Source organism: Pimephales promelas, chromosome 15 (assembly GCF_988280905.1).
Source record: "Pimephales promelas chromosome 15, fPimPro1.hap1.1, whole genome shotgun sequence".
NCBI lineage: Eukaryota > Metazoa > Chordata > Actinopteri > Cypriniformes > Leuciscidae > Pimephales > Pimephales promelas.
In genome coordinates, this window is record NC_142783.1 from 806,343 (window position 1) to 829,096 (window position 22,754).

General features: G+C 44.1%; 1 protein-coding gene across 3 annotated transcripts in view; it reads left to right on the forward strand.

Annotated features, from left to right (window-relative positions):
* Window positions 1-646: 646 nt before the first annotated feature.
* Window positions 647-22,754, forward strand: part of meis2a (Meis homeobox 2a) — an 83,286-nt gene continuing 61,178 nt past the window's right edge. For 2 of the 3 annotated variants that reach the window (XM_089119999.1, XM_089120001.1), the window contains exons 1-7: window positions 647-1,926; window positions 2,197-2,414; window positions 2,893-3,034; window positions 3,279-3,329; window positions 3,714-3,764; window positions 4,345-4,494; window positions 9,432-9,546. In XM_089119999.1, coding sequence (XP_088976125.1) covers window positions 1,915-1,926; window positions 2,197-2,414; window positions 2,893-3,034; window positions 3,279-3,329; window positions 3,714-3,764; window positions 4,345-4,494; window positions 9,432-9,546 — 739 coding nt within the window. In that variant the 5' untranslated portion in view covers window positions 647-1,914. Of the gene's footprint in view, window positions 1,927-1,964; window positions 2,096-2,196; window positions 2,415-2,892; window positions 3,035-3,278; window positions 3,330-3,713; window positions 3,765-4,344; window positions 4,495-9,431; window positions 9,547-22,754 lie in introns of those variants that run through there. The other variant, XM_089120000.1, reaches the window with a different exon arrangement.

Sequence of the window (22,754 nt, forward strand, 5' to 3'; positions counted from 1 at the left end):
GATCACCTTCACACACAAAAACACACACACTGATTCTGCTTTCTCGTCTTTTCTCTCCACACACGAGTTTGTTCAGTCGGTAGGTAAACAAATAAATAAAAACAAAATATGTTGTTTCATGCATATTAACACAGACATGCATTTCTGAACCCGAGTGTAGCTAATTATTCTGATTATCCGCGTGTCGGGAAATGCGGGTTTTATATCCGAAACCCGATGTAATTAAAACTGAAAAGGAACAGTTACTCTTTAAAATTGTATTTAACCAAAGCGAAAATAAACATGTATTTTTCTCAATGTATTATGATTTTGCCCGCATTATTCAGTCTCATTAATAAAGTTCTAGTTGTTGAAATCTTTTCATTTTTCTGCAGTGATCGCTCACTTTCCTGCTGATTTGTAAAGTCTGAGATGGACTTACCCGTGTGTCGGCTCAGGCGCGCGTGTGCGCGCGTGTGTGTGTGTGTGTGGGTGCACAGAAGCGCTCGCACTCTTCCTCGCGATGATGATGATGATGAAGCACTGGTCATCCAGCGCGCGCTCTGTGTCCACTCGCTAGTGCTCATTCCCTCCTCTCTCTCTCTCTCATTTATGAATCCGCTTTAATTGCTGTCTTCATTATAAGCCGGGGTTCGGGTGAGAGTGTGTGTCTGACCTCGTGTGTGAGTTCTGCTCGATCTCCACCAGCGCGTGAAGAGTTGATTTCAACAACAAAACAACAGCGCTAAATGTAGACATTTATGTAAAGGCGATCGATGGCCGCTGATGTCACGATGCGGGCTATATGTTCATTGATGAGGAGTGTTTTAAGGGTCTGTTTGTGGTTTTAGGGGCCACATCTGTAGCGATCGATACACTCGCTCCTCCTCTGAAACTTCAGGCCTTCAGATGATTGATGATCTCTGAGAACTGAGCTCGCGATGCACGCTCACGTTTATACGCGACTGGACTAAAAGACACTTTCAATAAAACATCTCTCTCTCTCTTTTTTTTTTGCTCTCTTCTCGTTATTTTAAAAGTTCACTTTCTTTTAAAAGGGGGTCTGCGTAAATAATAATTTTCACAAGACACTCGATACGCGAAGTCGAGTTAAAATGATTTTTTCTTTTGTGCATTAAAGACGGCGTTTGAACGCGGGGAATGCGCGTGGCTCCCCCCTCGCGCATTGGACGCTCGCGACGCTCGCTCGCCTCGCGCAGGGTTTGGCGTGGAGCTCGCGCAGGACTGGCTGTGCTCAGCGCCACTTCCGGTTTCCGTCATTTCATTCTCCCGCCGATGCGCGCGGCTCGACTCTCTGCGTTGTATAAGCGCGCGAGCGTCCGACCTGCCAACACACACTGACACTCACTCATCTCACACCGCGCGCGAGAGCGAGGGACCGCCGCGTTTTTTAAAAAACTCTTCTGTTTCCCCTTCTTCTTTTTTTTTCTTTTTTTTTTTAAATACAGTAGTAATAAAACAAGAAAGCGGACCGGAGGCATAAAGAAGACAGGGACTTGTGGGATGAAAACGGGGCTAAAAAGATTCATCCTCTCTTGAACATCATCATCACCAACCATCATTCATTCATTACCTTGACAACCTCTGGCTTTGATTGACAGCTGGAGTGGCAAAAAGCCATGAGACACGACAGTTTAGTTACATGCAGGTTGTTGATGGGCCGGCTGTAACCTTCAGTTTTGGTGCTTGACTTTTTTTTTTTCTCCTTTCTTTTCTGGGGGGCAAAGAGAAAAAGAAGAAGAATAATTGCAAAAACTCTTCCCGATGCCTGCGCTCTTTCTCAGCCATATACTGGAGAATAGGAGAATTCGGCGAGTTGCTTGAAAACGGGATCTTTGCGGCGCGTGAGTTTGTGAGCGGACTGGGAAATTAAATCTACGACACAGATCCAGAGGTTTATTGGAGCGCAGGCTGATGGCGCAAAGGGTAGGTTTCAAATCTCCAACACTCACCTCTACTAACACTCGATCTATCACAGGCCTCGACTGTCTGTCTGTCGCCAAAACCACTTCAGTCTGACGCACTTTGTTGGGAATATTCTCCGCGCGAGACACGCGTTACTCTCCTCGGGAAACACAACTTTACCATGTTTTTGGTAATGACGCGCGGCAAACTTTACACTCGCGCGACGCCTTTTTTCTCGTTTTGCCAGTATTGCGTGTGTTTGCTCTTCTTGACCCTCTGCTTCTCTTCCAGTACGATGAGCTGGCTCACTACGGCGGCATGGACGGGGTCGGGATGTACGGGGACCCTCACGCGCCGCGGCCGCTCCCGCAGGTCCACCACCTGAACCACGGACCCCCGCTCCACGGACAGCACTACGGCACGCACGCCCCGCATCCCAACGTCATGCCCGGCAGCATGGGCTCGGCTGTCAACGACGTGCTAAAGAGGGATAAAGATCAAATTTACGGGTGAGTTATAGATATATTAATATCGGATCCGGGACTTCCTCCGCTCGCGGTAACAGTTTCCCAGAACTTTAATAGTAGCGTATTATACGGGGCTTTGCCTCAAATGCTGGTTCTATTTTAGGGAATTTTATACATTTCACTTTGCTGTGCACATTTATTTGTATGCCTTTTTTTTTTCTTTTGTCTTTTGACTTTCTGCACTTGATTTTATAGCGTTCGCTCGCAGCGTTCACTTTTTAAAATCCCCGCAACAAAACCCGATGTGATCGCGACTCTCGCCGAGTGGAAATGCAGTTTAATATTTAATTACTCAGGAGTGATTAAATCGCCCATTAAACTGCATTTACACCTCGACTACTATCTGGATGTGATTTTGAAGCTGCGAGCTGAATCTCCGAAATGCACACACGGTTCCTCGCGCGTTTCCCCGGTGAGCGTGCTCTGATCGCGGTGTGTGTGTGTGTGTGTGTTTCTGCAGTCACCCTCTGTTCCCTCTGCTGGCTCTGGTGTTTGAGAAGTGTGAGCTGGCCACATGCACGCCTCGCGAGCCCGGGGTGGCCGGAGGAGATGTGTGTTCCTCGGACTCCTTCAACGAGGACATCGCTGTCTTCGCTAAACAGGTCTCACATCCACTGTCCATGCGTGCTGAAAACACAGATACAAGTCATAGGCTACTTTCATTTTATGAATCATAACTACATTTTCATCCAGCACTAAGCGGCGTGTTTAACCCGATCAGCCGCGATTGCGATTTTTGTGCATATTTCATTAAACCCCAATTATTCAATCGCTGCACATTTTTCATCGATTGCTATTAACCCCGATTTGTGTGTGTGTGTGTGTGTGTTTGCATATGTGTTTTAGGTTCGCGCTGAAAAACCTTTATTTTCTTCAAATCCAGAATTGGATAATTTGGTAAGATAACACACACAGCACTGCTTATCTTCACTAAAGACCCGCAATACACTCTCACTCATTTTTTTAAATTTTTTTCTGGATATTTTTGCATCGGATCTGGAGACAGTGAAAGTAGGAATGGATTTGGTGTGTGTCAGGAGTGTTTGAAGTGGAAAAGTCCCTCATTAGGGCTGAAATCACCTTCACACTTCACACAGGCATTTAATGCCGCACACGCATTTTTTTAAAATATCGAAAATAATTGCTTATTATTTCTAAAGCACATTTTTAACTCTCGAATTATTTCGTAATGTTGGGATGGTTTTTGTTCACTGGTAAACATTATGTTGATAGCGAATATTAAAATGAACCGTGACGCTAACGATGCACTTCTCTTCACAGATGATACAAGCCATACAAGTATTACGGTTTCATCTTTTGGAGTTAGAAAAGGTAATCTTTTATTAATTTGGATTGATTTTTACTTTTAGATTTAATTCGGATGAATTTACTGCGCTCATCACCAATCTGTGATTGTTTTTTTTAAATTTGTTTTTATTTTGAATTTTATTTTGAATCACTTTTTGATATAGCTAATAATAATAATAATAATAATAATAATAATAAACGATATTATTTGACAAAATTACCCCGAACGTAAATTGTCATTGAAACAGTTAATTATAATTCATAATAATTAATCCATATTCCCTCGATGTTAGTTTAAACGGAATATGACATATTTATTTCAAATGAATGATTAGTTTCACGGACACGTTATAGTTGGTGCGAAATGTGCGTGTGTTAGGCCTATTTGTTGGTTTATTTGTCAGTGAACTTGTTGAGTGTGTCTCTGGAGAATGATGCGCATAATGTCAGTGTTTTCCTCTTTTGCTGAAATAATGTCCTGTAATTTCTGTGTTTTCCTCGTTGTAATTTCCCGGTGTTTTCCTCGTTTGCTGATAATATAATGTCTTGTAATGTCCTGTATTTGCGCTGCTCGTGACCGAGTGTCCCCTGTCCTCTGCTCCAGGTGCACGAGCTCTGCGATAACTTCTGCCATCGGTACATCAGCTGCTTGAAAGGGAAGATGCCCATAGATTTAGTGATCGACGAACGGGACGGAAGCTCGAAATCAGACCATGAGGAACTCTCGGGATCTTCCACGAACTTAGCCGATCATGTAAGTGACCGAGGGTTTCGTTTCTTCTGCACTGTTACACTACAATATGTGTGAGATAAATGCAAAATGAGATTAGATCTTGAAATCAGCTTGAATTGTAAAATAAACTGAGCTGAAAGTTTCACGCGATTCTTCTGGACTTGTTCGTGAGAGAAACGCGGTGTTTATTGTATTTATTATGGCTATACCTATTAAATTAGATTGCTGGTCTTTGGTGTCGCTGTTATCATGTGTTTTATATTTTGGGATGTGTGTATCATTTGGGCTGGTGTTGCGCATGATTGCTTAAACACATATTTTAGTGGCTATGCCGTTTTATAATGTTACACAAGGAATGTTCTGTTGGACAGTAATGCATCCCCGTAGTTTGCAATGATGATGTTGGTAATGTGTTTAATTGTCTCTTAGCTATTGATTTTTTTTTTTAGTTGTGGTTTGAGTCCATTTTACTGGCCCGATCTCATTACAGTCAATCCAACTATCAATCTCTATATTTCAAACGACATCGGCTTTGTTTAAATGTGTTGATGTCGATATTGCAAATCAAATGATGTGAAAGGAAAGTTTTCTGCGAGGATTTGTGCTATATTATCCAAGATTTAAGAGTTAAATCAGATTCCAGCATCGGTGGGGTTAATAAAATTAATCAACTAAATTAATCGATTAAAAACCGGGAGAAAACAGTCAGACAATCATTTAAATCCTCATATAGGGGTATATATATATATATATATATATATATATATAACTCCGAGCGTAAAAATAATGTTGAAAATAAGACACGCGGTGTGTTATTTGGTTCACTTAAATTAATTCATGACAAAATGAAAACTGTAGTTGATCGGAACACTGACCGAGTCTCGAGACTGCATCGAATTACGTTCGAATTTTAATTTCGTCATTTTTTCGAACGCTTTTTGCCTAGAATTTATTTGGGTTTCTCATGAACACACGCACATACACGCACACATCTCGCTCCATAACCTGCAGATGATTCCGAGATGCATAAACACGAGCTTTAATATTTATGTGACTGTTTGTGAAGGCTATTTTGTATCGGATGTGTGTGTAAATGTGTGTGTTTTGAGGTCCAAACGTTACATTTGCATAGCATGCATGAGCATGTGTTTGTTAATGAGAGTAAATGTGTGTGTAGCCTGTTGCTGCTCCACATCCATACAACACACACACACAAACACACACACACACACACTGACGTTCAGAAACTGTCGCGGTGATATTAGTTACTAAATCTAAATAAATTGCAGGGATTAGATTTCTCAGAATCATGGGTCTTGCACTTGATCATTATATGAGGCTCAAACCCGTCTTGTGTGTGTGTGTGAGAACAGCAGTCTGATAGTCGGATATGCAGATTTATTTAGGTAGGATTTATTTATTTAGGTTTTTTTTTTTTTTTTTTTTTTTTTTGCTTTGATATGCATTTTTAATATATTTTGCCCAAGGCTACATCATTTGGTGAAAGTTGCTTTGCTGGGGATGAAGGACATGCCTTGTGCTCTCTCTCTCTCTCTCTCTCTCTCTCTCTCTCTCTCTCTCTCTCTCTCTCTCTCTCTGTTGAATATTACATATTTGTATTGTGCTGTCAGACTATGTCCGGTGTTTGGATGGCCTGTTCTTCAGTCTCCACTTCATTTGCTTAATTTAATATGATATAAATGATATAATATGATATAAATGATATAATATGATATAAATGATATCCGCTCCTCTGTGTGCTAAATCTAATGTACGTTTGAGGAACATTTAGTCTTGTGCATGTCCTGATATCTGCACTTTGCACACCAGCCCTCTCTCTCTGTGTGTGTGTGTGTGAGGTGTGTGTATCACCAGCATCGGGATTATTTGCTGTAATTATTTGTATCTGTCAGTAGTTTTTATGTAGATCATAAATAAGCTATACATAAATAAGACGATTGTGTGATTTTTTGAAACAAACATATTTCCCATGAGTGCCGTAGTGATCTCACACACACACAGACACACACAGACACACACGTGTGTGTACGGGAGTGTTAATATGATGTGCAGTGGTGTGTGATGGTCTTGCTGACTGAAGCTGGTGTGTGTGTAACTCACTCATTCAGATGTCTGATCAGTGTTTGATTGCTCACGTCTGGACACACACTCACTTGTTGCTGTGCGTCTGCTTCAGTGTGTGTATGTGTGTTCGGATAGTGTTTTAGAGAAGGTTGTGTATCGAAGTGTAAAGGGTATACGGGTTTATCATTTTACAGATTTAGCTGTAATTAATGATTTTTTGTTTTAATTCAGTTTTGTGAACTAAACAGCTAAACATTCTTTATCGGTAGAAAACACTGAAATCTCCCGTTAAAGGTGAAAACACAACCATGTCAGACGCGTCTCCTCCTTATATTGGAGCTTTCTGTAAATCTGAGGAGAACGAGAGATATTAATATCCAGAACTCAGTTTGTGTGATGTTCATGAGATCTCCCAGTATTTGAGGTGTGTGTGTGTGTGTGACATGAAGGCTCTTCTCTCGCTCCTGTCAGAGAGATCATCAGTGTGTGTGTGTGTGTGTGTGTGTGTGTGTGTGTGTGTGAACATCATTCTGAGATCTTCAGTGTGTGTTCAGAACGCTTGTGTAATTACATGTTAAATGCAACAGAACGCACATGAGGCTTCGTGAAAGGTCGTGTGTGTGTGTGTGTGTGTGTGTGGAGTCTTCACGCATTCGCAGCCGTTCCTGATCCGACATACATTTTTCTGGAAGTGTGTTGTATCTGGTGAGGTTTGATGGGCAGGGCAGGTGTGTGTGTGTGTGTGTGTGTGTGTGTGTCGGACGCTCCTTTAGCCGTCGTGTCCAGCTTTTATATTAATTTCATGATGCATTATTATCAGCGTGAGTGTGTGACCCGGGCGGGCGAGAGAGGACACACCCGCTATCTCACTCTTTATCTGCTCTATTGTGTGTGTGCCGGCGCGCTTTAACACAATTAGAGGAGCGCCTGCGTTTGACTCCTAATTATCCACATCTCTCTCTCTGTATCTCTCTCTCTCTCTCTCTCTCTCTCTCTCGCTCAGCCGTTTGGGTCACACAATGTCTCTCACTCGCTTTCTTTACAGCCTGTTTGAACTTTAATGGACTCTTGGGAGCCCTGACAACTGTTTTGTTGTGATGTGAGGCCTGAGAGAGAGAGAGAGAGAGAGAGAGAGAGTGTGTGTGTGTGTGTGAGAGAGAGAGAGAGAGTCTGCATTATTCATAAGTGGGAAAGGGCTGTTGGTTTTTTGCTGGCGAGTGGCGTGAGGAAACTGGATATCAGCTGCAAACTCTGGGAAGATGCGGATGGCATGGATATGTGTGTGTGTGTGTGTGTGTGTGTGTGTAGAAGTCATGTTCCAGTGAAACTGTGTTTTTAGGCCCGTCTTGCGGTGGGCATCTCGGCTGCAGAAAACAGAACAGCTTATGAACACACACACACACACACACACACATGAACAAGAGTATATTAATCTCACACAAACGCTGTTAAAAGATTGTTCGAAACGTGTTAATATAATTTCTGCTTCAAAATTACACATTTATTTCAATGTGTTACTTTAAAAAAACCCTTTGTGTGTGTGTTTGTTTCTCCGTGTTCAGCATTATGAATGATTCACACACAGTTTGGGAATGTTCCTGACACATGTCTTGGATAGTTTGCTGTGATGTGAACACACTGCGGATCGTTCCTGTGTGTTTGCTTCAGTATCTGAACAGTGTTTCAGTGCAGGCTGTTACACACACACACACACACATACACACACCGGCGGTTATTGAAGAAAACTACATTACTTCACATGCAAACACTTGACTAACATAACACTGCTCCATTCATGGATCATCATAATACAGTTTATAATAAATAAAATAACAGAGCTCTGTGTGTGGGTTGACAACAGCACACACACCACTTCGACTCATCATAAAAACACTTCAGTGTGTGCGTGTGTTAGTGTGTGTTGTGTGTGTGTGTGTGTGTGTGTGTGTGTTGCTGTACATACTCGATTGAAACTTAGATTAAAAATACTTAGATTAAAACTTGAGCTTTATCTTAGAACAAATGCAGCTGTCTGTCTTCCTGGAGATATTGTGTGTGTGTGTGTGTGTTTCTGCTGTGTGTGAGTTTAATGTGTTAGTTTGCATCACACACACACGGTTCATGGTTAGATATACACCGTAAACAGTGGCTACCTGAAATTGTTCCTTATAGAACTATTTCTATTTGATTTAAACTATATATATATATATATATATACACACATCATATTAATTTATTTATATATATATATATATAAATTAATATGATATATTTTTACAACTAGTTAATTTAGGTGTTACTATTTCTTGTAGAGTGTGTAAGCGGGTCACAGATTGAGTGTGTGTCTGGTGTGATTCAGGGGAAATTCCTCGTCTTGCTCGTCTGTGTGTAATACTGATAAAACTCTTCCTGAACTGTACAAATCCTGTTTCCCTGCGGCCCGAAACATGACGAATGTGTGTGTGTGTGTGTGTGTGTGCCCTCCTTTCCCAAATAATGAAGTGAATGAAGAAGGATTCTGTCGAGTTGAAGCTGTATTATCGCCCAGCTCTAATCTGATCAATACGACTATAAGGCATGAAGATATTATAACATTAACATCATGATTTTCCGTACAGCTGCTTTGAAACTGTGTATGATGTGAAAAGCGCTATACAAATGAATGTGACGTGACTGGTATTTAGACATTCATCACACTTAAAATAAAGGTTCTTTATCAGCAGCGATGGTTCCACAAAGAAACTTTAACATCAGTGTAATCTGTCCACTGCACTAAACCTGTTTCACTGTGGCATCCCTTTATAAGAGTGTGTGATGGTGACGGGCTTTCGGATCTGTGTTTACTCTCTCTCTCTCTCTCTCCTGATCTCCAGAATCCCTCGTCCTGGAGAGATCACGACGACGCCACGTCCACACACTCGGCCGGCACACCGGGACCGTCCAGCGGAGGACACGCGTCGCAGAGCGGAGACAACAGCAGCGAGCAGGGTGAGGCTCACACATCAGGACACACGAACTGGAGAAAAGTCTAAAATATATACATATTCATTTATAATATAGGCCTGATGTCACAGACAGGGGTTAGATTAAGCCAGGATCAGGCCTGAGTTCAGTTAGGACGTATAGAGAGAGTGAGACGAGACAGAGAGTGAGACCGGACAGAGAGAGTGAGACAGAGAGTGAGACAGGATAGAGAGTGAGACAGAGAGTGAGACGGGACAGAGAGAGTGAGACAGGATAGAGAGTGAGACAGAGAGTGAGACGGGACAGAGAGAGTGAGACAGGACTGAGAGTGAGACAGAGAGTGAGACAGAGAGTGAGACAGAGAGTGAGACAGAGAGTGAGACAGAGAGTGAGACGAGACAGAGAGTGAGACCGGACAGAGAGAGTGAGACAGAGAGTGAGACAGGATAGAGAGTGAGACAGAGAGTGAGACGGGACAGAGAGAGTGAGACAGGATAGAGAGTGAGACAGAGAGTGAGACGGGACAGAGAGAGTGAGACAGGACTGAGAGTGAGACAGAGAGTGAGACAGAGAGTGAGACGGGACAGAGAGAGTGAGACGGGACAGAGAGAGAGAGACAGAGAGTGAGACGGGACAGATAGAGTGAGACGGGACAGAGAGAGTGAGACAGAGAATGAGACGGGACAGATAGAGTGAGACAGGACTGAGAGTGAGACAGAGAGTGAGACAGAGAGTGAGACGGGACAGAGAGAGTGAGAGAGGACTGAGAGTGAGACAGAGAGTGAGATAGGACAGAGAGAGTGAGAGACAGATCTGTTCTAAATAGAGTGAGACAGAGAGTGAGACAGGACAGTGAGACAGGACAGAGAGTGAGACAGGATAGTGAGCGTCTACTTAAATTAGGACATTTAAGTAGCTTTTATAAACAAGCATTAGAAAAAATCATTACTGGTGTGAATCTTGAGACAAAACAGTGACACTTGACGGATGTGTCAGTGCATATGTTTAGTGCGTTTGTACTATATACTACAAGTAAAGACTATTTATATCCATTTATATCCAAAACAAATATTTAAAAAGTATCCAAATATGTGCTGGCTGTTATGATGGGGGCCTGTGTCCCAGTACTGACGAAACGTCATCCATTGAGCATGTGTTTATAATGAAGCAGAGGAGAGAGAGGAGAGAGAGGGAAGAGAGTGTTATTGATCATTCTGAAGTTCTAAGTACCAGTGAGCTGTTCTCCTCACTGCAGTTATTGACTCTCTCACACACTGGATCCAGTAACGGCTGGTCGATACCGCCTCACACACTTACGGTACGGCACAGAACTGCCTTCAAGTGATCCAGTCAAGCTCCGGCCCAAACACAGGAGAGAGAGAGAGAGAGAGACAGGACAGAGAGAGAGACGGGACAGAGAGAGACAAAGGACAGAGAGTGAGACGCGACAGAGAGTGAGACAGGACAGAGAGTGAGACAGGACAGAGAGTGAGACGGGACAGAGAGTGAGACAGGATAGAGAGTGAGACGGGACAGAGAGAGAGTGAGACGGGACAGAGAGTGAGACGGGACAGAGAGTGAGACAGGACAGAGAGTGAGACCGGATAGAGAGTGAGACAGGATAGAGAGTGAGACAGGACAGAGAGTGAGACGGGACATAGAGTGAGACAGGACAGAGAGTGAGACGGGACAGAGAGTGAGACAGGACAGAGAGTGAGACGGGACAGAGAGTGAGACAGGACATAGAGTGAGACAGGACAGAGAGTGAGACAGGACAGAGAGTGAGACGGGACAGAGAGAGAGACAGGACAGAGAGTGAGACGGGACAGAGAGAGAGACGGGACAGAGAGTGAGACGGGACAGAGAGTGAGACAGGACAGAGAGTGAGACGGGACAGAGAGAGAGATGGGACAGAGAGTGAGACGGGACAGAGAGTGAGACAGGACAGAGAGAGAGACGGGACAGAGAGTGAGACAGGACAGAGAGTGAGACGGGACAGAGAGAGAGACGGGACAGAGAGTGAGACGGGACAGAGAGTGAGACAGGACAGAGAGTGAGACGGGACAGAGAGTGAGACAGGACAGAAAGTGAGACAGGACAGAGAGTGAGACGGGACAGAGAGTGAGACAGGACAGAGAGAGAGACAGGACAGAGAGTGAGACGGGACAGAGAGTGAGACGGGACAGAGAGAGAGACAGGACAGAGTGCAGTAATGCAGTAATCCTGCAGAGCGCAGTGACCTTTCACCCCAGCCAGCAGAACAGATGCCTCATTTCTCACATTCTTGCAATTATGTTCATGCTTGAAGCGCTTGTTCACTCTCAACACCCGCAAGACAGGACAAGCGTGAGTTCCTAAAAGAAAGTTTTTAGACTGGAGAGAGAGAGACAGTAACATTTAAGACTGATGTATTGTGAAGTGTTGTATTGTGATGCATCAGTCTGATCTGTGCACAGTCTTTCAGTAATAACAGAAACAACCAATATTTGAATCTCTTAATCGCCTTGAACTCTCAGACGAGTCATTACAGCACAGGATTATTGTTAACCTAAACTAAAACTGGAACTATACAAAAATACATAACTTCAAAATAAACATCAACTGAAATCATATAAAATATTAAAAATGACAATATTCTGATAGCAGGACCAATTGTGATAGCAGACTTTATTCTCTTCACTAATGTTAAAGTTTATGCCAGAAAGAGAAAAATGTAATATATCAGGCGCACACACACAGAACTGCACTAGGACCCCCACTATGCTTCTTGCACATATGTGTGTGTGTTTAATGAGGTTTACTGGCTCTTTCTAAACTCAGTACTGACCCACAACGAGGCCGATGGGAATCAGGCATATCTCATGCGTTTCAGTGAGGCACATCTGTGATTATTTGCAATAGAAATCTTTAATAGTTTCTGTGCTATATTCGTTTGATATTGTTCATATAAATATGATACAGCTTTCATTCCTCAGGTCAATCATGTACTAATGGGTGGAGCAATCAGTTTAAAAGAAGAAAGTGAAATCTTTGCATGTGCTGCACTTTTAATGAATCTTTTTGAAATTAATGCTTTAAAGATTATTTTAGAATTTGAAAAATAATAAAGATATTGTTTGATAAGTGAGATCTCTGATTGATGCTTGAAAAGTCCTGGAATTGAATTTGAGCGCATCCGCACGGAGCCTGCGTCTGTATCCTCGGTCGTGATTAAACACTGCTGGTGCCCACGAAGAGCAGTAACCCTCAGCGAGATGAAGGAACTCAAGGGAATACCTCACATGCCTGCTCCAGTCTAGCGCTTGATTTGCACTGCGCTGGCCCTTTAACCGCTGCGGCGCTGAGTGTTTTTGGGCTCTTGTTTTAGCATGCTGTGCCTGAGGGGGTCAGCCAAGAAGTCACCCTTAAGAGGTGATAATCCCATCACACTAGTTTTCCCCGAATAGCATGAGCGGTTCTGCTCTCAGGAGAGTCTGAGCCTTGTTTCTGTGCTGGTTAGGGGTTACTGAGGCCAGCGCTGTGTAAAGCAGGGGGTCGTGACCCAAACCAGAGGCTCAGGTCTGTTCTGATGGGACATCAGGAACAAAACAATGATAGGCGAACATTACAATACATCGTTTTTGTAAATTCTCATTGTGGAGAATCACTCCTGTGGGACACTGCCAGCTAGACTGCTGATTTTTTTTCAAAGCAGCTTTACAGAGATAAATAATGCAACAAAGTGTGTTTCCAGATCAAAATAGTGTCACAGTCCAGCTTTTTTTCCAGCAAGTTCCATTTTTGTTGTAAAAAAGTTATTAATTTAGTTTATTTATATAGAAACCCCTAATGTCATCGTCCAGCTCAGTTCAGTTCTCATATAATGGTGTCAATGTAGGTAGATCAAGAATATTGTTGAATATTAAATGTCCCCAACTAAGCAAGCCAAAAGCCAATGGCGACAGAGGAGCCGAAACTGGAGAAAAGCCTCGTGAGAACCCAGACTCAGTCGCTCAGTTCTCCTCTGGCCAACGAACCCGCAGTGTGTGGTTATGATTCAGGCAGATTGGATTGGAACAATCCGAATATTTTGTCTATTGAAGGTGTGCTTATTTCGACACGTCCGTCCCCGTTCGTCAGACGGGCCTTTACTCCCTAATCCCTCCCGCCTCCTCCTCCAAACGCCCAGAATGCTCGGGAAGGGCTAGCGCTTGGCGGTGTGGTCTCTCAAGCGCGTCACAGCGCCGATGCCCTACAGGTATCTCTCGAATGAGTGGGCAGATGAGAAAGAGATGCTGCCTTTCCAAGCACCGCTAACGTATTTATGCAAATCTTTTTGGGCATTATTGCAGATAAGCTCATTTTATAGTCTGATTTCCGCTCCCTCGTGTGGCATAATGAGTCGTCAAGCATGGGGGAGCGTGTCGGGGAAGAGCACCAGTCCATCGGTCCGTCTGTCCGCGTGCCGCCATCCCGACGTTCAGTTTGAGGAGATTGGGATGGAGGGGTTTGAGTCGGCGGTTAGTGCTATTAGCTCTTGTTATTGGAGGCAGCCGTCTAATAATTTCTAATTACCCTAAGGAGGTATTAGGAGTGTTAGTCAGCAAGGATAATTTCTTATTTGCACGCCTGGAGCGGTGAGCTCTCTAGAAGAACGGAGGCTAATGTGCAACAAAACAAATCAACGTGCCACGCAGGGCTGCGGGCTTCAGGGAGGAGGCCGAGATAACGCTCATTATGCATCAGGATAATTCATTTAGAATGTTATCAATTTCAGAATGGAGGCTTGTACTCGCGCACACGTAAGCCATTAAAAAAGCATGAGGAAAAGAGGCTGCTGTTCAAACTCTGCCTCCTGGTCTGTTCAGGTAGCTCCAATTACACACTTCCCATGTTTAAAGGCTGTTGAATGTTAAATGCTGCCTCCTCTCCTCGTTCCCTCTGATCTTGGAACGTATTTCACAGCGAAACACGAAATAAAATGTAAGACAGGGCTAAGAATTGAGTAGGACTGACCTAGGTGATCATTCAGAGGCACGTGTTGGTGAAAGAGGATGACGACAGATTTGCTTTTTCTTTGTGCTCTGGTGAATTGTTCACAACAATACCGGAGCCTGCATTAAGGTACGAGAGTTGTTAATTTGACTTTCTCGCTCCTGAGACGCATGCTCCCATGGGGTTTGTTCTCGGTTCCATTTGGTTTTAATTGTGGCAGCACAGCAATACTCATCCTTCTCCTCATGAGGTTATTCATGTTTCCTTCTTTTTCTTCTTGAAAGCATCTTTCCCCGTCCCCTCAGCCTAGAATGGCTTAATCTCTTGAAACAATTGGAGGAAGTTTGAGGAGAGTCCGTTTAGATGTCTGAAATGAAATACCAAACAATGGCATCTCACGATAGCAACCAATTTTCCACATTCGACATCCTCCAGTGGAAAAGCTTTAGTCGTCACGAGGGAAAACGCAAGAGTAGACAAAGCACAAAACCAAACAAGACAAAAAAACATGTTGTGTTTAGCGGTGTTGCGGGGTCAGGCCTGCATTGTGTGTTTCTCGCTGGGCCGTGGTCCTCAGACAACAGACTGTCTGCGGGAGACATCTGCGAATCCGACCCGCCGACCCTCAGAAGCGCTCTGAAGTGAGGGAATGCTGCCTTTAGCCCTCACACGGCCCGCAGGACAAACTCCAGCGCTATTAAGAAACAGAGAGAGAGAGAGAGAGAGACAGAACAAGAGGGAGACAGGCAGAGCCGGCCGAAGCGCGTCAGACCGGTTTTGTTTCTTCCTCAAAGGCCTCTGCGTTCCTCCTCAGATGCCCATGAGATCGTTTTCCTTCTTTATGAGTAAAGAGCATCTCGGTGCTGGAGAGGTTACGCTGGCCTGATGAGGAGCCACTCTTCACAGCACCGGCTGTTGGGTGGGCCGGCGTCCAAGCGCATCGCTACGCGCTAAACGAGACACGTTCCCCCCGCTTTCCGGAGGCTAGAGCGACCTTTGGCTGGAGATCTTTGCTGTCTTGTCTCGGTCCGTCTCGTTCTCCGTCGGGCCACTTACGCCTCGCTGGGTCAAAGCGCAGTCCGCTTCCACTGAATTCGCCTCTTTCCTCGATGCGTGCAACACGTGCATTACAGTGAAGAGAGAAGCGGTTGTTTCTCTCCCTTTCTCGCTGCCTTTGATTTTCCTGCTGGTTGAAGTCGTTGCCTCCGCTCAGGAGCTTTAGGGGAACGGCTGCATCTGCTGTTGAGGTTTTACAGGAAGAGAAAATTGAAAAATCAATAAAAAGCCAAAAAAGAGTGAGACAGAAAAAAATACACAGAGGGCGAAAAGCAAAGCAGATAACAGCTTTGAAGAAGCAGACAGACACAAGGCTGCTCGTAGATTCGAGACGTGTGTTTTTGGACTAATTCAGGGGCAAAGGACGATGAATTTATTTAAAGCAATGTAGTGTAGACGCCACACCTGCGTCAAGGCAGCCGTTTTCCAAAATCTCTTTGTTTTACTGTATGAAGACCAACAGAGCACTCAAGCAATGTGAGACAACGACTTATAGAAACTCCTCTAGAGCGGCTGTAATCTGAACCTGCTGCTGGGAAACATTAGTTAGGAATGAGCATCTTCCTATATGGTTTCAACGCAGAGCTCTCGAGTCCATTGAATGCTAACAAACTAGGTGAATGCCGTCGAGAAGAATTTCACCCGAATTCAAACGGAATAGGTTTCCCTAAAACACAAGAGACAGTCAATAGAAAACTCATCACCGACTGATTTACATAACTCTCTCTCCGGTAATGCAGTTCTGCTCATTATTTTTACATTTGTGGAAGAGTGCTTGAACACAGGGAAAGTCTGTGGGAAGGACAGCGGGCCGCGGTTATTGACTTGTAAAGGAGCGGGTAGAAGTGCCTGGATAAGACGCAAGCTTCTCCTGCTCTTGTAAAGCAGTATCTGATTTCTCTGCTAGTTGGGTCCCCAGAGGGGCCGCTGGGCTGATGGGAGCTCGCAGGTGCTGCAGAGAAGAACAAGTGATCACGTGAACTCTGGAGGTGTTCCCTACATGCTGAGGACGCTTCAGTTTGCTCACCGCATCTGAATATGGGCAGGTTTTCAACCACAATCCGAGAGGAGATCCCCTGATTTGATTGTAAAGCGCTTCGGGTACACTAGCACATATATAAACGCCTCATTCATTGAGTTGCCACGTGCACCAATAGTTGGCAATACCCAGCCCTGGACAGCGGTCCAGCGCCAACAGAATGCTGAGTAATTTATGAGTGCAAACTGCACGTGTGCATGCGAGAGAGAGAATCAGAGGAAGTTTTCATTGACTCGGCAATGAGGTATCCGAGGCCCATGGGGGGGGCCCTTCACAGTTTGAACTTCATCAGGGGTTGCGCTTAATCAATACACTATCGGAAAAAGAATTAATTACCAAAGCAGAATAAAACAGCTGCATTTTAAACGGAGGCTTCATCAATGCTTTAATCTCCTGCTTTCAGCTCAGGTGCCCTGAGGAATCGCTCTGACCGCGTGTAATGAGGAACTCAGGGACTTTACGCCCCACACAACCCTTTCTCTCTCTCTCACACACACACACACATCGGCCTTCCTAAACTGTATCTTCATCTGTGCACTCCGCCACATTCCCTTCCCACCAAATTCCAGTCTTCCCAGGGATGAGGAAGGGTATTAATGTGGAAATCTCTGCTGTAGGGCCGCTGGAAAGAGGCACACATTCCTAAAGTGAAAGGGACTGAACTGTCGCCCGTCCACGGCCCGCCCCATCACCCACACCCCCGCCCCGCTCTCGAGCACTCCTCCAAACTGCATTTCAAGTAGGGTTGAGAAGGGGTTATGGGTGATGAATTGGGTTTTTAGTGAGCTCATTAGGAAGCCAAACAGAGTCAGAACGCAGCGGAACAGAGTGGGGCCACGGCGCAGCAATCAGTTCTGCTTGCTTTGTTCTGTGCCTCCAGGACATTTGTGAGCGAAAGTTCAGGGCAGACGGCTGATGAGAACAGAGCCCCTGATCTGATGGTTGACTTGTTGGTGTAGAAGCTTTGATTCGTCGGCTTCTTCGTGTCTCGTGTCCGCGGTGTGCCCTCGTAAGCCCGGCGTCTGATGCCCGGCTCTGGTAGGATAACGTGTGTAATAACTCCAAGGTGTCTGTCGAGTCTGTGTTTGTCTGAAGGGCAATTGAGGGTGGAGAATCTCCATAAATAAAGGATTCGTGTGCTGATGTGTAGAATCGGACCCCGTGCCTTCAGAGCGGGACTTTGATGAGCAGGAGCCGGAGCGCGTTTAGGGTTTTCCGTTGGTTAATAACTAATGATCTTTGCAATGGAAGTGAATAACAATAACTTTATTCTAGAGCTGCTGTGAAGCCTAAGCAATCTCCAGTTATCACCGTAAAGCTGCTGTGAAACAATCTATATTGTTAAAAGCACTGTGTAAATGAAGGGGACTTGACTTGACTCGATTCCCTCTCTGGAGATTAAGTCTATTCCAGCACAGCTTTGTCTTTCTCTCTGCTCGTGTTCATGGGCCGTAGAAATCCTGTTTTGGTGAAAATTGATGTAATTTGCTGTAGTAATTATCTTAGTAATTAACTCTCTAATGACTGCGGTGTGAAAGTGCTGTGGCTCTCATGTGCGCAGTCATTATTTGCCCTCCATTGTAATGCAAGCTTCAAAGTGTGATGATACGGACTGGAGAGAGGGAGAATAGACTTGGATGCACCTCAATAACCTCTGGGGCCAATTATTGTAATTTGATTTGGGCGACAAGCTGCAGGAAGAGCGTGGGGTCGCTGGGCCGTGCAGCGTGTGTATTGGGGTGTGCGAATCTCTAGACTTCCAGTCCCTTCACAACAAACCTCAAAAGGAAGATCTCATTGTTTCTGGACTGCAGATGCTCCCTCACACACTGGCCAATGTGAACCCTGCTCGTAAACGCACCGGTCTTTCCGCCCTGCATCCGTACATGTTTCTGCAGTGGTGTTGAATCAGTTGTCCTCACAGCGTAGGTTCGCGCGCAGCTTCCTTTAAACCGTCTCTCGGGATGTTGTTTCCCTGTGATTGTCTTTCACACGGGCCAGAAGCTCAGAGATGCAGGAAACACTTAATGTCTCATAAACTCATCAGAGTGATTAGCAGACTAATGAAGAGACGAGACGAGGGGCGGCAGGAGCGCAGCGCTGCGATCAGGGGCGCTACCCTCCAAGGCCCTGTTTATGATGTAATGAGATAATTGGCATTACAGGTAGCAGGTTAATTACACGTCTAATTACTCAAGCGCTTCAAATCGGCTCTTCTGAAACACTATTGGCATGTGATTATCAACCTTTTATTTGCTCCTGTCGTTTGTGAAGTTGGTTTGTTCATGCTCAAAGCTTTTCAAACATTTTTCCCCATCATAACACTTCATTTTGATGGTCACTTTTGAACATTCTGTTGACTGTAAGTAACTTTGCAACTACATGTCAGCTAACTCTCATTAGAGTATTGGTAGAGTATTAGTAGAGTATTTGTAGAGTATTGGTAGAGTATTAGTAGAGTATTAGTAGGGTATTAGTAGAGTATTATTAGAGTATTAGAAGGGTATTAGTAGAGTATTAGTAGGGTATAAGTAGGGTATTAGTAGAGTATTATTAAAGTATTAGTAGAGTATTATTAGAGTATTAGTAAGGTATTAGTAGAGTATAAGTAGAGTATAAGTATTAGTAGAGTATTGGTAGAGTATTAGTAGGGTATTAGTAGAATATTAGTAGAGTATAAGTAGAGTATAAGTATTAGTAGAGTATAAATAGAGTATTAGTAGAGTATAAGTAGAGTATTAGTAGGGTATTAGTAGAGTATAAGTATTAGTAGAGTATTAGTAGGGCATTAGTAGAGTATTAGTAGGGTATTAGTAGAGTATTAGTAGAGTATAAGTATTAGTAGAGTATTGGTAGAGTATTAGTAGGGCATTAGTAGAGTATTAGTAGAGTATAAGAAGAGTGTAAGTATTAGTAGAGTAAAAGTAGAGTATTAGTATAGTATAAGTTGAGTATAAGTATTAGTAGAGTAAAAGTAGGGTATTAGTAGAGTATAAGTATTAGTAGAGTATACGTATAGTATTTGTAGAATATTAGTTGAGTATTAGTGGAGTTTTTAGTTGACTGTCTGCTTAATAGCCTATCTGCTAACTCCTTATTGTGATGCTCCTCAAACAGACATTCTACTGACTATAAGTATATTTGCAACTACATGTCAATATAACTAATAGTCTACTAACACTTTAATGAGAGCTAATAGACATGAAGGTGTAGAGTTACTTGTAGTCAACACAACGTGTTAAAGGGACAATCAAAATAAAGAACAACCTAACTTTCTCAGTATAGGATTTGGAGATTCTAAAATCTGTGGCACTCCAGGGATGACACCGACATGATTGTGTGTGTATATGTGTGTGTGTGTGTGTGTGTGTGTGTGTGTGTTAGTAAGTTGCTTCCTCATACAGACATCTAATTAAAGTGGTTTATTCCACTCCATTTACAAGCAAAAGAGAAGCTTTAGTTCTTCGGCGCAAACAACCGCACATTACACGAGCAGGAAAACAACACGGCGAGAATGACCGTGAGAGCGCAGCTGTCCGGGACGAGAGTGTTTGTGCAGATGTGTGTGTGTGTGTGTAGGTTGGTTATTCAGCACTAAATGAACTCCTGCTTGTGTATGATGTGTTTTTTAGTCTATTATACTAGTCCATCAGTTGTACTACTAGTCTCAAACGAGTCATTAACACCAGTAAACACTGGGCTGAGAGGACGGGTGAAGGCGAGCAGGCGCAGGGTTCAGCGCTGCCCTCTCCGCTCTGACCTGTGTGTTTGTGGGTGAGTGCAGCGGTGTGGATCACTGCTCTCCAACACGAGCAGGACCGGGCCTGTGGACGCGTCTCAGTAATTAGAGTCTTTAAGCCGGACTCTGACGGCACTGCCTCCACCTTCATGCCCCATTAGCCCGAAACAAACCAGTGACTGCACCTCTCCTCGAGACAAAGCTTCAGCCGACTTCTTAGCCTCTTCCGGTTGCAGTTCTTACAATTACATGTTATATAATCACACGGCTTCTTACGGTCGGCACAGCTTCAGTCTACCCCTTGTTGCGTTAAACAGCTATTTCTACCCGGTTTTATCCACGACCATTTGTTTCGGTGGTATAAGTTAATGCAATTATGTTTATTCAGCGATTATTACATAATGTTTTTGACTCGAATAAAACCAGTTAATTTATACGTCTAATTCGTTTACTTTTTAATATTGAGAATATAGTCACAGCTACAGTGTGTTCTGATATAGACACTGGGCTGCTTCGAAACAAACGTGTCTATTGTGGTATATCACTAGACACTGTAGTGACCAATCGGAAGGCAGGAACACTGGCTTATATTACAGCTGTTGTTTTACGGTTGTCTATGTTATACGGGTCAGTGAGGCCTAGTTTAATGTGGATAAACACTGTCTCTTTCTACAGACTCGAATGCACATGCACACAGTGGACATGTTTGAGCCAGATAGAGGCAGAGATGGAGCGAGCGAGCGAGCGAGCGAGAGAGAGAGAGAGGGGCATGTTTTTCCCTTCTCCAAGGGTACTGCTTTTTTCCAAAAGTGCCTGGGGCGAGACTGCAGCACCTCGTCTCCCGGAGGCCTTTGGGCGTCTCCTAATAGCCACCCCCCCTCATCTGCCCCCGTCTCAGAGGTGCATGATGGGATACCTCCCCCTCCCCCTCTCCTCGTGTCGTCCTCATGTTTTGTGCTGGAGTTCACATCCGCGCAGGTTCAAATGGCAGAGTTGCCAGGGAACAGTCAGAGGCCATTAGCGTTTGGGACGATTCGCCCTGCGGCGCTGCAGCGCTAACCAGTGCGCGGCGGGCCATGTAGATTAGCAGCTTCACGTGTAATGAGCAAGTTTACCCTTTCTTTTCTTTTCTTTTCTTTTCTTTTCTTTTCTTTTCTCTCTGTTTCACTGCACTAATCCCGTCCAATCATTTTTTTGATTATTTCCACTTCTTTGACTCACTGTCATGTGTGTGCATATTTTCACTAGGGATGGAGTTATCGTTTTTTGGGCTGATTTGTGTGTAGATTATTGGTATCAGCTAAAAACAGAAGCCAGCGCACCGCGTTATCCCCTCTCAGAATGTGTAAAATGAGCCTTTTAGCAATTTTGTGTACATTTCATTCTCTGTCAATAAATTGCATTATGTATTTGATTTAGTGTGATCTAGATCTGTTGAAAACACACTGATCTCCAGACGTTTAATTTGTGTACATATAGATTTGGTTATCAGTGAGTGTGTGTGTGTGTGTGTCTGGTTTCAGGGGCCGTAGGGTAATGAAGCGAGTCGTGGGTCTGTAAATACACGCGGGTCGCTCCGGCTAGCGAGCGCTATGCTATCGTGTTGCAGTGAAAATGGAAACGTCAATAAAATTAATCTGGCCAGCTCTTGGCCTGTGGTCCACTCATAACACACCACAACTAGACAAGCGTACACTCCTGATGTCATTAGAGCAGATGGACAAACTGTGCTTGTCAAAGTGTGTGTTGCGAACCCCTACACCTGTGGGGTCACGTCTGCATCGTCAGCACGTATCACGCGGCGAGGCCAACCAAACAGAGGATAACATAATAGATTAAAACAGAGAGCGAAAGGCTTTCAACTGTCCTTGTATTCTTCATGTATTTTGCATTTCATTACGCCACCCATCGGATCTGTTCTCTTTGCTCCTTTTTAAAGTGATTATGTGAAATATTAATGCGTGATTATTGCTTGTATGGGTGCGTGTGATTGATGTCTCCCCAAAAACAGAGCGACGTGCAAGTGTAAATTTGTAGAATATCGCGGCGTAGTGCAGGAGTTTTTCAGATACATAATTTAGATGCCCTCAAGGAAGGCTTTCAAGGCATTTTCGCCCAAGGCCAAGAAAAATAACTGACTTTTTAAAGTAAATAATTTTTGCTAATGCACAATTAATGGCCGAGGAGAAAGAAAGTAAGTCTGGGAAGTGGGTTATGCAGAGACCCGGCCTCTGACGGGGTCGGGGTATGCAAATGAGGTGCAGGAAGGGGAGGGGTGTGTATTTCGCATTGTAGCTTTTGCATAATTATTTTTTTTTTGATGTTGCTGTTCTCCTTGCCTTGACGTGGGGGCGTCTCTGTATTTTACGGTTTGTGTACGTTTGTATAATGCCACTGTGTGTAAGATTGTGTCCCACTTTTCTA